Source organism: Electrophorus electricus, chromosome 2, assembly GCF_013358815.1.
Source record: "Electrophorus electricus isolate fEleEle1 chromosome 2, fEleEle1.pri, whole genome shotgun sequence".
In the NCBI taxonomy this organism is placed as follows: Eukaryota; Metazoa; Chordata; class Actinopteri; order Gymnotiformes; family Gymnotidae; genus Electrophorus; species Electrophorus electricus.
Window position 1 is genome coordinate 12,544,367 of NC_049536.1, and position 15,355 is coordinate 12,559,721.

The window sequence follows — 15,355 nt, forward strand, 5'->3', positions numbered from 1 at the left end:
ATTCAGGGAATAAATACAAATTGGGTCTTGGGCCCAGAAGTGTGGAACAAGCTTTCTTCAATGAAAGCCACTCATCACATCATAATGGGACATCAGTGCACCATCTTGCAAAACAAACTGTTCCAATTCCTAAAAGAAATGTCAACTTTAATGCGGTCTGTACCCAAGATGCCAAAGTTGCACCAAACTTTCAAAAAGACGGTGTACACTTTTTTGCACCAAGATATCTTAGCTGATATAAAAAATAATCACATATGCATCAATCTTTTGTCACTACTACTAAAGCATTTCTAATGTTACTTTACTGTTTAATGGATATTTTTTGTGGCATTACTGTCAGATTGCAGTGTGAAGCCACTATGTAGTAAACTAGAAGAACAAGGATTTAACATTGCTGCTTTTATTTTTCACAAACTCCTTTTTAATCTGACAAAGAAGATACTATTTTCACTCACTCAGACTTTATAAGAATAAAGCTAAGTAAAAAAAAAAAAAAAAAAAACAACTTAATCAGCTCTTCCCAGTCTGGTGGGTGTGTTTGTTTTTTATTTATTTCCTCTGTGCAATATGACCTAGATGTAGGGAAAGGCCTATCCCTGTAAACAGCGTGCAGAGGTCTTACAGCAGGAGCAGGAACCTCTCCCTTCTGTTCTTCCTCCACGCAGCAGGTTCTGCTGGTGGCATTTGGAAGTGTTCTCTGGGTTTAACCCTGCGGTGATGGTAGTCAGGCCTCTGCATTTAACCCTTAATGACAGCGATGGGTCTGAGTTTGATGGCCTTTTTGCTGATGCCGGCCTCGTGGCACGTGTTCACCACATCCGTCACGTTTTTGTAAGATTCAGGAGCCTGAAGGGGACACAAGCAACCAGTATAGGCTTTTAACAGTGAGAATCAAAACTTAACACAGTTACAGCAAAGTTTCTTACTATTTGTTTCTTTTAGGTAGACATTACAAAACTTCAATCTTTCCATTAAGCATAAACTTCAAATGCTGTTGAATACACTGGAAGCAAACAAAATCAGGCCTGGTTTTCCTGTTTGTGCAGCAGCTGATTTTAACCCATCCCTTCAAACTTCAGGGTCCCAATAGCCAGAGCTCACCCTGCTATGGATCAAATGTGTTCAATCTTTGAATGTCCTTCTGAGGACAAGAGTCTTTCTGTAAATATCCACTTGTCATCTAAGGCTTTCATTAAATAAAAATCACACTAACCTTGGCCCACTTGGTCATGCTGTAGTGAACCCAAACACTTTAATGTATCCTGGCTAATGTGGTAGAGTAAAGCACATCTGTGTGAGATCAATTCTTTAGTCTGTTGCTCACCTCCTCCATGACCAGTTTGGGTGAAGCCACTCTGATGGCAATGCCCATGTCCGCCAATTTATCCAAAACATCTTGGAAATCCAGATTCCTACGGGACTTGGCTCGGGACAGTGCTCGGCCCTTAAGTTGAAAACGCAAACACATCATGTGCCTTTATGAATTAGGATAATCTGAAGCATTAGCTTTTGTGTACGCCTTATTCAAAATCCCTGTGGCCTGTCCCACTCACAGCACCATGGCAGGTTGTGCCAAACGTCTCGGTCATGCCCTGCTCGGTGCCCGTCAGCACATAGCTGCAGGTGCCCATCGTGCCTCCAATCAGCACAGGTTGACCAGTGAGCTGGGAAGCAGGACAGAAGACAGAGTGAGAGAGAGAGAGAGAGAGAGAGAGAAATACAAACAGGAATCAGGGTAACAACAACATTTAAAAAAAAAAAAGTTTAAGTTATTGATCGCAGCAAAGGATCACAGATTCTGTATCCTTACAAAATGATCTATGTACAGAACAGGGGCCTCTGTAGAGACAGCCTCATAGTTCCAGTGTCTAATAAAGGAAATATCAGACACCCACATGGGGTGATAAACATAATTTTTTAAATACTTCTAAATTTTTTTGTGTGTTTTTTTTTTTACTTTACTCTTGGCCAAACCATTTCTTAATGCCTGCATAACTGAGTGGTGTGGAGTTGTTACCTGGTAGTCTACAGCTATGAGAGGGTGGTGAGGGGGGAAGGCTCTCGTGGAGCCTTTGCGGTGCACCAGCAGTGTTTTCTGTTTCCCATCCACCATGTGCTCCTCCACCTTTGCTATGTTGTGGGACACGTCGTATATCACGTGCATGTCCAGGTCATCCGGTGTGGTGTTGAACACTTTAGAGAAGGCCTGTGGTGGGGAAGGATACCAGCCATTGGGACAAGGATCAAACATTAAACATTTCACTCTAGCTGGGCTAAGCAGAATGAATGGGAGCAGCTCGCATTGGGTATGGAACGCACAAGGGGCAGGGCATGCCTGCAAGTGAAAGGTGTAGGAGTGGAGCTCACCTGGCGTGTAAGGAAAGTCATGGATGATCGGTTGACCCACGCGTAGTTGCCTGCCGCAGCCATGCCCTTCAGGTAGTCCTGGCCTTCAGGAGAGGTGATGTGAGCACAGGCAAGCTGCCGGTCGTTTACTATTATGTTATCTCGCTTCATCGCCTTCTCCATGGCAACCAAAGAATCTACACAAGATACCAGTCCAAAATAAGCTTAGTGGATGCCATCCCACCACTCAGACAAACATGTGGTTATGATTGCAGCTACACTGAAAACTCTTGCCGGCCTTCATATGTAGGCAAATGGAAATGAGAAAACTGGTTGTGCTGTTAGATGGATCCATGGAGGTCAAAAATCTAAATAGTCAGCAAAACTTGTAGGACTCTTTGGACTGGGCAGACTTTAGAGAGGTGGTATTTTTCTTCACTGTATACAGGCCAAAGAAATGTACTCATGGTTTATTTACCGAGTTTGATTTCTTTGACCTGCAATTTACTGTAAATTCACTTTCACACTATAGGATTCCTATGTAACGTGGGCTATTTTTAACCAAGACAATTCAGTCTTGCTCGTAGTACTATGAGAGTAGTAACAAAAACATAAAATGGGATATCTTCAAAAGGAAATTGGTGCCATTGTTCAGCCAGAGCAGCAGCAAAGACAAGCGGTCCTTCTTGCTCCAAGAGCTTTTTAAGAGGGCACGCACCTGTAGCTACCTGGTGTCCCAGGCCACGACTCCCACTGTGGATCATCACACACACCTGGCCCCTGTGGTCGATGCCCATCTTCTTGGCCGCATAGTCATTATATATCTCGTCTACCACCTGGATCTCAGCATAGTGATTCCCTGCTCCCAGTGTCCCTAACTGTTATGAAACATCCAACCAGTTATACACATGGTCATAAAGAGCCCAAACTTGACCGGTTATAATGGCTTTGTGGGTTCCCATTCATCTTCCCTTACCCACAACAGCTAGCCAAGGCAAAGGTTTTTAGGGCAGCCCAGCCAGTGATTGAGGATGGAACAGTGGGTTAAAGTGGGGGGGGGGGGGGGGGTGCGCGCATGCTTGTGTTTACCTGTGGCAGGCCTCTCTTTTTAGCCTTGGAGGAGACCTTGTTGGGGTCAGCCTGCAGCATGCGGCCGTACTCCTCACAGTGTTCCTTATCCTCCGCCCAGGCGTAGCCCTCCCGCAGGGACCAGTCTACACCCATCTCCAGAGCCTCTTCCAGATCCCTACACACACAAACACACACTGCAGTGCAGAACAGACCCCTTACTGCCTTTCATGTATGGCACACCTGGGGAATCATTTGTCATTTTGTAGTGTCAGCAAGTATAAAGAGTAAAATGTATTTCATAAAAATGCCTTGTTACTCTAATTCTGATCTGAAATGTGCATAGACCAGTTCATGATATGAGTCATGATGAATCAATTTCATGTAGGGCACACTTTCATGATTGGCAGTAATCATATTACATTTTGTTTGAGATGGAAATTTGGTGAAACAGGTTAGATGCTAAGAGATGCACTTTTATAGTAACTCAGATCACAATTTTAATTTTTTTCCCATTTTCAAAATTTTCCCAGACATGTTAACCTGAAAGTTATCAAGCTAACTCTTTAAAAACAGGAGAGACAACAGGGCCTTCGCATGCCACCCATTATTAACTGATAACTTCCACTGGATTCACTACCTTGACCAATAAGCAATAAAACTAGTGCTGCTAGTGTTTACTTGGCATTCATGGGAATGACTCCTTTGGATCCCACTCCTACAGGGATGTGGTCAAACAGCGCCTGTGCCAGCTGCTCCTTCACCGGCTGCACATCTCCCTCATCCAGGTTGGTCCTCAGCAGACGCACACCACAGTTAATGTCAAACCCAACACCACCTACACAAGCAAAGTACAGCATTGTGTTCCATCATATTCTGCTGCTTGTGTAATGATAAAAAGCATTAGAACTCACATTATATAATATAGCCTCACACCCATATTTACTGCTAAATACAAACTGTCTGACTCTACAAATAATGTCCTCCGTTCTTTGCCATATACCTGGAGAGACAACTGCAGAGGGGTCACTCATGTCAAAAGCGGCCATGTTTCCTATGGCAAAGCCATATCCAGAGTGGACATCAGGTAGGCCTATAGATCTCTAGGAAACATATGGTCAAACAAATAACATTGCATGAACAGTTCTGCACACTTAGTCTCAGCCCTAAATAGTACAAACACCTCAATACATCTATTACAAGAGTTGCACTCACGTGCACAATTCCTGGCAGAGCTGCCACATTTCCGATTTGCTTCATAGCAGGCAGAAATCCCCCTATGCCTGTGGGAACAGAAGTTGAGTTGCATATTATCTAAGATCAACTGTCTGATAAAATCCATCTGTTAAATCAAATCTAATGTTATGTATGTAACTGGTGATACCTCCTCCACGGCAGGCATTTCGCAACTCCTCAAACATCAATTTCTCCAGAGCATCATTGACATAGAACACACCCTCAACCTTTGGAATTCAGGACATGTCATTTATAAATCAGAAGCACAATGATAACTTCAGGAACTATCTGGCAGTATAACGAGCAATTCTGTCAGACAGCTCATTTAGATAGCTTCTATCTAACGCTGTTAGGTAGGCTGTACAAAGACAACTGAGCTCCTAATTTAACTCACAAACTAACACAAGCAAACTGACCATAATGTTATATTGTCAATTCTATAAACAGCAACAAAAACTATTCGAGTTTCATAAGTTGATTGCATACAGTTCATTACCGACTTGAATGGACTTTGAGTTTGGCGTAATACGACAGCATCTTATTACACAGCTAACCCTCGTTAGCTAGCTAAATTAGGTGGTTTTTGACGCAAAAACACGCATTTTCTATCCTCGTAATGCATACCTGACTCTTACCTGGACGTGATGGCCAAGACAGCACTAAAGCTGCTCTTGTTAATTAGCTAGTTAGCTGATTTACATTGCGTATGTCTGTCTGATTAATCCATGTCAGACCCACGTCAGTAACTAGTTTGCTAGAAGGCTATGACACGTTTCTGCTGCTAACATTTAGCTAGGCTAATTTACCTTCATGTTTGGGACGAAGCCCTTCTTGATTCGCCAGCAATTCTTGTCGATTTTATCCAAAAACTGCAACTCATCATTGTAAGACCGACTCATTGTGATTTTTAGCGTTTCAAACCAATTAGATAATAAACGATTTCTCCAGTTTGTATAACATAAAGAAGCCACTTCTTCTCTTGTTCAGTGAATAAAACTCTGGGCTTTATACTGCCCCCACGGCCTCTTCGGCCTTTCGCAATGGACTGGCATAGATGTATTATAAATAATTAGCACTTTAGAGTATAGGTAATTTGAATTGGTATATTACATATTATTAAATGTCTTTTAAATTTGTAAATTTTTAATTTAGATAAATCAGTTTAACTTAGCTAATAAATACAACAATAATACATCAATACATTTACATAATTTGACAGATGTTTTGTCAGGAGCAGTGGTAACTCAGTGGTTAAGGTACTTGACTTGTAATCAGAAGATTGACACTTCAGGCCCCACCACTGCTAAATTGCCACTGGTGGGTTCCTGAGCAAGGCCTTAACCCTCAATTGTTCAAGTTGTATTCAGTCATAATTGTCACTTTGGATAAAAGCATCAGGTAAATGTACTTATTCAGCAACAATTTACATGTTTATTTGTTTTAAAGTATGTGGGCTATTTGGGAATTAAACCAATAACCCAAGTGTTAGTTAGCATTGTGCACTATCAGCACAACTAGAGCTACAGGAATATCAGAAAAGATATATCATTAATCGCATCGATGTCTTCACAAGTTTCATGCCACTGGAATCCATGTAGTTTTATTGACATGACCAACTTGCCAGTTTTCTTCGAAGTAGTATATTGTTATCAGAATGACCTACAAAAAACATAAGGCTTTCATTCCCTCAGCCTGCATATCCAGCACAGATGGTGCATGTAGTGTTTGATGTATGCCACATGCTTAAACTGTTGAGGAATTGTGTATCTGAGGGTGATGTTTTTCAGACAAGAGTTGGCAAGAAGATCAAGTGGCAGTGCATTGAGGAACTGAGCAAATTGAAGGTTACTGATGTAGCAAGGCTTGAAAATAAATTATAAGCAGATAAACAGATAAAATTAACAGAAAATCTTGCATCTCATGTTTTCAGCAATGATGTGGCTGATGCTCTTTGATTTCTGCAAAATGGAATTTCATCTGCCCCAATTTGGAGGCTGTAAGGCTGTCGTAGATATTCTAAAACCAAGCAACTCTGTGTTTTATTTTCTCAATAGAAGTCTGCTAGACCATGCTGAAAATGGTCTCTTACAACCCAGAGATGCTGGGAGACAGTTTGTGCACACATGGCCAAAGAAAATTATATGATACAATGCAAAACATTATCATAAACATGAGCCTTTATTGTCAGATTTCCACAACAGCTCCATTACATAAATTTACACACTCCACAAAACACCTTTACGCACACTTACAAACAGCAGCACACTCATACAATTTCCCTATTACCCTTTTCCTACATTGCTACTGTAGTAACATCCTGATCTGGGAGTAGTAACATGACGATGATTATCTTGAGGCAGAGCTTTGATTTCCTCTTAAACAGCGTTTGAGCTTCCCCATGACAACTCTAACTCTCTCTCTCTCTCTCTCTCTCTCTCTCTCTCTCTCTCTCGCTCTTTCTCTCTCGCTCTCTGGCAACCTACTGTACAAGAAGTGTAACAAATTTTAATTACTCATTAATTCAATCCAGCTATCTTTCCCCTCTGCAGATGATGCTCGGCCATCCCACCTCACCCTACAGTAACATGTTAGAAATATAAGTGTATATACACACAGCTAACTAACTTACGTCTCTCATAAAATAAAAAATAATAATTAATGTATAAAATTTAATTTATGTAGAACATTGTATTCACTTTGTAGCACAAGTGATGAAGCAGATGAAACACTAGTGTTTCTATGCTTTTCCTGGGTGCAGTTATAAAATTACTGTCTAGAGACTGACTCACAATCTTGGAACAAATTGACAATAATCTGAACATTCTGAACATTCTCCTTAATTACACCAAAAGACAACTATGACATGTTGTATCACAGTACTTCATGGCACTGTGTATTACAGAAGTGTAAAAGAGAAATAAAAACTGGTAATTTTCCCTGAAAAATCTCAGCCTATGAAGAATGTGAATATGTTTCTGTCAGAAATTGTTTTGAAATGGGATTTGTCAAATTGTCAGATTGTATGAGAAATCTGCTAAACCAATGAAAATGAATGAAACACCATTAGAAGTATAAGAAATTATGAGAATTCTAAGATTCGTTTAAGTAGATGTTCATACCAATTACTGATTGAATATTACTTATAGGCTATCCCTGTTCCTCTGTAAGATCAGTTTTTGCCTGTCTGCTAATACTGTAATTATGTAATGTTCAGAACAGGTAAGATGCTCATGGATAAAGGGAAGAAGTTTATTTATGCAGAGAACATAGCCGGAGCGAGAATCCACAACACCAGTGAAACAGCCTGTCCAAAAATCCAATATCCAGAGAGAGAAATACAACCAGGCAAACAAATCTGAAGGAAGAGACCTGAGGCAGAAATCCAAAACGCACGCGCGCACGCAAACATCCATAATATTAATTTCACTCCACTTTGTTATATCTCAAAATACAATTCTGTGCTTATTTATTCCTGTGAATCCCAAGCAGAAAGACAAGATATTAATTCGGGGCAACGCTGTTTATTCTTCATAATAGTATAGGTCTTCATAAACATCAAACAGATGTGTCATGTGTTTATGTTGTGTAGCTAGTCGTGATGATGAGATCAACAAAGGGTGGAAACCACAAGGATGCCTTGCTAGGTTTCCTTGGTAACTCCCATAACAAATAAAAAATATGCAAATCAGCAGGATGGTGATTCCTGGTGATATCTCACCACACAGAGATCTAAGCATCTCTTTAAAGAAAGCTCTGATTATGCCATCTTAAAATTCAAGAAACCTGGGCATGGTCCTGGACAACCTGCTATCATTTTTTGCCTGTTACTAACATGATTTGGATATTCAGGTTTCTCATATATAACACCTGGAGGTTTCGGCCATTTCTCTTCAGAGAAGCCACTCATTTGCTTGTCCAGTGCCTCATCATCTCAGACTACTAAAGCTCATTCTTGGCAGGCTTCCCGTTCACATGACTGGACTTTTGTAACTGATCTTGAATGCAGCTTCATGACTCAGACTTCCCTACCACTCCACCGCTGCATTCCTTTCACTGGCTTTGTGTAGGCACCTGCATCAGAATGAACGCCCTGACACTTGGCCTACAAAGCCAAAAATGGACCTGCCTCCTCTACCTAATTTCCTGTACATTGAAGCCCATCTCTTCCAGAAGCATTTGAATGCTTGCTAGCTGCTTCAGGGCACTTTATTTAATCACCAATCCTACACTACATTTATATACATAAAACAAATCCCTGCATGTATTGCTTTTGAGTAATGTATTATCTCTGACAGTGTTATTTGTTGGTTTGTAATTTTCTCTGGACAAGAGCATATGCTAAATGCTGTTATTATAAATGTAAATGTAATTCAATGCTATATGTCTGTTTGACTTCACATATACTGACAGTACAGCTATCGTAGAACATGTAAGACTAAATTATTCACTGTCAGTAAATGGGTAAAGTACATATGCAGATAGATCTGACCAGTGGCTCCAACTGCTGTGGCATTCAACTCAAGAGCAAGGTAGACAGCTGTCTTAACAGAAAAAAGCCACTGCAGCACTAATAAAATCACACTAAAAAGTTTATATGACTTTGTATCTCATACCTTATCAGTAGATTTTTTGCAACCTGCTTTATCTCGGTCTCAAAACTGTTGATGTTACTCCAGTTCTTAAAAAGCCAGGTCTGTATCTTTATGATTACAAGCCTCAGGCTACATCTCCAATCTTCTGCTTTTAGATGAACTGCTGTGAATAACTGTTTCACAACTGAGGTTTCACCTGGAAGCAAATAATAAATTAGTTATTTAAACCAGGTTTCCTGGTTATAGTACTGTGTCTGCTCTTTTCAATGTTATCAATGATCTTTGACTTTTCACAGACTGGGGGGCTCTTAGTTTACTGTTGTGTCTAAGGGAGCTTGATGTTATGTTTTTACAGTCCTCAATTATTGGCACCCCTTGCAAAAATGAGAAAATAGATTTTGAGAAAATCCCTCTTTGGTGAATTATCTTAATGTCACACTAAAAAATAAGAAAAAGAAAATTCAACAAGAAATCAATTTATTCTGAGAAACACTAACCTATAAACAGTCTACAATAATTCCTTTGGTACTGACTTAGTATACTACAAATAACCCTTTGGTGCTGACATATTAATAAAAAAACAGTGGCTAATATGATACTTAAAGAGTGCAGAATCCTCCAGGTTGATGCAGAAACCACATCCCTTTTTAAAATTGTAGTGAAGTACTAAAGTAATAAAACAACTGTAGGTTTGGACACTGAATAAGAAACCCTAAGGTAAAGCCTAAGAATTATGGCATAGAATAGATGCCTGTGTGGACCTCTGGGAACAGGTTCAGGTGTCCTCAAGGCCTCTGTAAAGCAGATCATTCTAGATTATTCCCAAAACAGATGAGGTAATGAAAAGAGTGATTAAATGAGAAATATTGCTAACATAACATATAAACATTTAATGAGAAATATTGCTAACATAAAATTTAAAAGATTTAAAAGATTCTGTATAAAATTATCTGTGTGCAGAGCAGCCTTTACAAAGGACTCTGAGTAAGCCTGTGCAGACCTCGGTAAGGCCAGGTACAAGATGGTGCAGAAAAACAACCTTATCTTGCAAATGTAAAATGAATGTTAGTATGTTCGTGTACAGATGTTCATATTAACTTCCAATAGAGATGACTTCTTAATTTTCTTTACTTATCTTAAACAGCTCTAATCTTTTGTTAATATCCTTATCTGCAACAATATCTTTCTTGATTATTCGCTGTTATATCTACCGCCTCTTTCCTAGTACTCTCGGTGGGTCAATCAATAGCAATAAAGCAAGCCAGCAGCAGAGCCTCTGTAAGCCACACTGCTCAAATACGATCATGGTTTTAAGATTTCTTTTAATAACATTCTATCGCTGGTTTGTAACAATACCAAAACTGCTCAGAGGCGGCAGTATTATACATATACAGTTGGGTTTTCTTAATATTTCGTAAATAAAAAATAAGTCGACTGCACTATGTCTGATTGAGGTAACGTTAAATTTAAGTTTATAAGATAATAACTAAACCGTAATTGCTAACTTCACTGGAGAATGTTCTTGCCCTTAGGTTAGCATGGCTAACGCCAGCTACCTTTATTTTATAAGCTAAACTAAATCCTTAACGTTTCTGTCTTCACACTGCGATAATTTGTGACGTTTCTGTCAACAAACTTCAGGTAACAAGCAATGCTAGCTAGATTTGCCCCATTTTTAAATGTCAGTCAAAGCCTTTGCTATATTTAAATCGACTATTTTTGTATTCTTGCGCACTTTTTTAGTATTGTATTGCGTACAATACTAATCAAAATGTTGCTGTAAAACGTTGACATGTTTACGCAATCAAACTGAGTTAGCTAGCTAGCATAGCCAATATTAGTTAGCTAACCTACCAACCTTCCGTTATCGCATGTTAGCGTGCAACCATCATATTTAGGTAGCTAGTTATCTAGCTATCTAGCTAGCCAACATGGGTAACATTGGTGAGTGTTGGTGATGAGATATTGGGAAAAATTCAGATTGTATAAAACAGACGACACTGGGAAGGGAGATCCTGCTGTTAAAGGTAAGCAAAACTATTTTCTGGAGGTACACCGTATACTCCTCTCCCTTTGACATTTTTGCTTGTGTAGTATGAAGTTACGGGTGAGGGTCAACAAGCAAACTAGCCGCGTGGAGCTGGAGGGAGCGGATCCAACCCTGACGGAACTTAGCGTCTGGGTGTCGGAGGTTGTGTTGCCATCGACTGGTCTAAGGTTAGTTTCTCTTTGTAAAAAATAAGGCTTTTGCTGAATCCCTAAACAATTTGAAATGAGAATGAAAGCACCTTTGGTGTGTGTGTGTGTGTGTGTGTGTGTGTGTGTGTGTGTGTGTGTGTGTGTGTGTGTGTGTTTCCTGCAGTGCTGACACAGAATTCAGTCTGTCCCTGAATGGGAAGGAGCCCCTGGTGGACACAGGCCAGACCCTTTCCTCGTGTGGGGTGGTGTCTGGGGACATGATCTGCGTGATTCTGCCTCAGAGCTCTCACACCTCTCCCAACACTCAGAGCACCCAGCAGAGTCACACACCATCAGCCAAGCACAGCTCCAGTGGTGAGGTGAGGAGAAAAGATGAAGGCCACAATTGAGTGTATACTGTAGGTGTAATGCGTTGGTCTTTATAAAAATGAAATCGTTTCACAGCTGTGTATAATGTTTGTTTTTATATTTTGGTCAGTTATGTGGTTTTTGGAATGTTATTACAGATTGCAATAGGCACATGTGGATGTGTGGAACTTGTAAACTGTGTGATATAAAATATAGCAAATGTGCTACATCATCAAAATGTCTGCTCTCATTTCTCAGACAAGAATGTGAAAGTGTTTGCTAGTGAAATGAAAGTGAAATTACAGCAATAGTTTTGCTTGATGCTGGCACAAGCAGGCAATTTGTTGTAGCTGCGACACTGTGTGTGTGCGTGCGTGCATGTGTGTGTTGGAGGTGGGGTATGCTAAATCCCACAGAAGCTCCTTTTCTGTTCAGTTTTGATGACATTAATGAAGTACTAACTTCATTGTTTTTTTTCAGGCAGGCCCTAGCAGCAGCAGCAGCAGCAGCAGCAGCAAGTACACAGGTGATCCTGAACCAGAGGACGGGATGGCGACAGTGGAGGATGAGGAGGGGCCAGCGGCTCCCTTCATCCCTGAGCCCATGCTGTGCTGTGAGGCAGAGGAAGGGAAGGTTCCTCACTCTCTGGCCATGCTCTTTCAGGCCGCACAGTGCCACTGTGCCTCTGACTGCCTGCTGGTGGCAGGACATTTGCTGCTCCTGGAGACTGGCTTCCTACCACAGGTCAGATGTCATTCAGGATACACTCTGTACTCTGGCTTCTGCTGCATGCTGTCATTTAAGCATCAGAATGTGTTTTAGTGGCATTGTGTAATCTTTGAGAAGTAATCCTGTATGGGTTGATTGATGGTTAACATAGTACTAGCAGAAGTATCTCCACAGTGAATTAAAATTGTGTGTTGGATTGGGCTGTATCAAGCGTTGTAGCTATTTATTATTAGGTACGAACACTGGAAATTTTTTGCCAGAGTACATGTGGCCCTCCAGCTAAACTGCAACTTTGAAGTGCATTCTGGCCATCATTTTAACGGATAGAAAAGACGACATAGAGCAATGGACAGCTGGAAGCACTGCTCTATCTTGTATACATTTTGTAAGATATATTTGTTTAAAGTATATAAAGCCACAGTAGGGCTTTGTTTTCTAAAAATAATAAACATTTAGTGAGGTCTGATTCTAGGACAACGCAATATGAGGGAATGGAAGAAAAATGTTGCAATATGTTAGTTCTGTCCTGAGTTTGAACTCTGATTATGCATGGCTCTTTGTGCAGGATTGTGATGTCAGGGCTGGAAAGATGCCCACTGGGTGGCGTGCAGCTGGAGGCGTGTACAGACTGCAGTACACCCACCCACTCTGTGAGAACAGCGTGGCATTGGTGGTTGCCGTGCCAATGGGCCAAACGGTCGTCCTTAATGGTACATTGATTAACCAAAAGTGCTGCCATTGGCTGTGTTTCTATTGTATTTGTAGCCAATGGGCTTCTTTGTGAATCTTCACTTTACAGCCACTCTGAAGATGAGCAGCACAGTGGAGAGTGCACGGAAGCTGGTGCTGAAACCGGCTGCCTATGTCACTGACGAGTGGCCAGGTGCAGAATGTGGAACATCAGTTTTCTTTCATTTGCTTCCAATTTCGGAGATGCTGTGTTTCCAGGGCACTGTGACTGAACGTGTTCTTTGTTCTTGGTGCAGGTGGGAATGGGGAAGCCGTATACAGAGACTTGCAGAAGCTCTCTCGTGTTTTTAAGGACCAGTTGGCTTATCCACTTATTGCAACAGCTAGAGAAGGTAGGCTGTTGTGTATTAGTGATGCTGACAGATCAGAGCAAGTTCATCCTTCTCCACCTTTATCTCTGATATTGCAGTTCTTGGCTACCTGTTTTATACTTTTACTTTTATAGAATGATGGACAGATGTACATGAAATGATCATATTACAGTATTCTAATTATCAGATCCATTTTGTCAAACTCTAACTCCTCTGAGTAAATGTAGTAGAATAGAAAAGACCAGAGAAAATTCCAAAAGCAGTACCGTTGGTTATGTGTGATTGGTGTAATGTGGAGCATGTTGCATGTGTCTCCCCCTGCTGGTGCAGCGCTGGGACTGCCTGCACTGTTTGGTCTGGCTGCATTGCCTCCTGAGTTGCTGCTGAGAATCTTGCGGCTACTGGATGTGTGTTCACTCCTCTCACTGTCTGCAGTCTGCACACACTTGCACTCTGCCACACATGACCCCTCGCTCTGGAGGCACATCCTGCACCGTGATTTCAGAGGTGGACACACATTCTCTTTCTCTCTCTCTCAAATGCACACATACACAGAGTCTTGAATTGGCTCATCATTACCCCCAGTAAGTGTAGTGACTAAACAGACCCCTTTAGCTAAGTGCCATTAAACTTGTGTTGTACCACTGTGAAGTTCAAGGCACTACTCAGCTGTTCATTGGAGGCATTTTGGGACGTGACTGTGTCTTATGTATTTATGGAATTGACTTCTTTTTCTGCAGTGTGTATTCGAGCCGACACCGAGCACAAAGACACAGACTGGAAAGAGGTGAGGGAATAAATGAGTTCTGCTTGCTGACTTCCCCCTTCATATCAGTCCTTTCAGTCCTAGAAACGATGGGTTTTGTGACATTAAAGGCAAAACATTAAAGGAAATATTTTTTACCTTTTTCTGTAAAGTTACCATTGTGGTGATGCAATGTATTCTGTATTCTCACTCTCATTGTATGGTAATTTATTTATGTAAATAATTTACTCATTTTCTTCTCTTGCTTTGGTTTTAATGCATACACTTGTCTGAGTGTAATGGTGATTTTGAGAAAAGAATGCAGTCTGTTTCTGAATTATTACTGTTTTCCCACAGCTTTACAAAAAAAGATATAGGCACAGGAAGGAAGTGAGCAGATCCAGGGTCCGATGTTACCCCTACACCTTGGGCCCAGTTTACCCTTTCAGTCCCATCCCCATGGCCCCTGCTCCCCTATACCCCCCTGGCATCATCGGTGGCGAGTACGATGAGAGACTTATCCCACAAGGCATTCTGCCCCGCCCACGCTATGACCCAATTGGCCCACTACCAGGTCATGAGCCAAGTGTTGGGATCCCCATTGGACGGCGTTCACTGAGGCCAGGTGGGAGCAGACCAGCAGACATCAGGAGAGGTTTCATCTGAATGTCCCAGGATTCTATTTCATGTCTTACAGACACTAATAAGATTTAAAGCAAGTAAATTCACACTGCTACTTAACAGTCTGTACGTTACATTCAGCAAGTACATTCTTCCTGTTCTGGAGATGAGCCAGATATTCAGTTTATTATTCCCCTGCCTTACTGGTGCAAGATACCAAAATAAGCATTTGAAATTGTATGGTATTTAATAAATCAGCAATTATGCAAAGGATGTAATTTAATTGGCAGGATGTGTGTTCACACCAGTTTAGATGCAAAAAAATATATACATTTTTATTTATATATATATATATATATATATATATATATATATATATATATATATATATATATATATATATATATATA

General features: G+C 40.8%; 2 protein-coding genes across 5 annotated transcripts; one reads left to right on the forward strand and one right to left on the reverse strand.

Moving 5' to 3' along the window:
* Nucleotides 1-130: 130 nt before the first annotated feature.
* Nucleotides 131-5,659, reverse strand: rtcb (RNA 2',3'-cyclic phosphate and 5'-OH ligase). 2 transcript variants are annotated; one of them, XM_027004083.2, is made up of 12 exons: nt 5,457-5,659; nt 4,799-4,877; nt 4,630-4,697; nt 4,418-4,517; nt 4,096-4,252; nt 3,436-3,592; nt 3,065-3,224; nt 2,368-2,543; nt 2,018-2,206; nt 1,554-1,664; nt 1,325-1,444; nt 131-846 (listed from the first exon to the last, which is right to left on the reverse strand). In XM_027004083.2, exons 1-12 carry the CDS (start codon nt 5,547-5,549, stop codon nt 739-741), a joined length of 1,518 nt encoding a protein of 505 aa, XP_026859884.2. In that variant the 5' UTR covers nt 5,550-5,659; the 3' UTR covers nt 131-738. The 2 variants fall into 2 exon arrangements, with proteins under 2 accessions (XP_026859884.2, XP_026859885.2); XM_027004084.2 differs by lacking the exon at nt 5,457-5,659 and adding an exon at nt 5,286-5,442.
* A 5,014-nt stretch (nt 5,660-10,673) lies between these two features.
* On the forward strand, nt 10,674-15,218 carry fbxo7 (F-box protein 7). Of its 3 annotated transcripts, none has more exons than XM_027004028.2 (10): nt 10,674-10,696; nt 11,337-11,459; nt 11,605-11,800; nt 12,270-12,533; nt 13,084-13,228; nt 13,318-13,401; nt 13,505-13,600; nt 13,910-14,086; nt 14,320-14,366; nt 14,682-15,218. In XM_027004028.2, the coding sequence occupies exons 2-10, from the start codon at nt 11,338-11,340 to the stop codon at nt 14,988-14,990; spliced, it is 1,440 nt and encodes a 479-aa protein (XP_026859829.2). In that variant the 5' UTR covers nt 10,674-10,696; nt 11,337; the 3' UTR covers nt 14,991-15,218. The 3 variants fall into 3 exon arrangements, with proteins under 3 accessions (XP_026859829.2, XP_026859828.2, XP_026859827.2); XM_027004027.2 differs by lacking the exon at nt 10,674-10,696 and adding an exon at nt 10,780-10,883; XM_027004026.2 differs by lacking the exon at nt 10,674-10,696 and adding an exon at nt 10,890-11,269.
* Nucleotides 15,219-15,355: the final 137 nt, after the last annotated feature.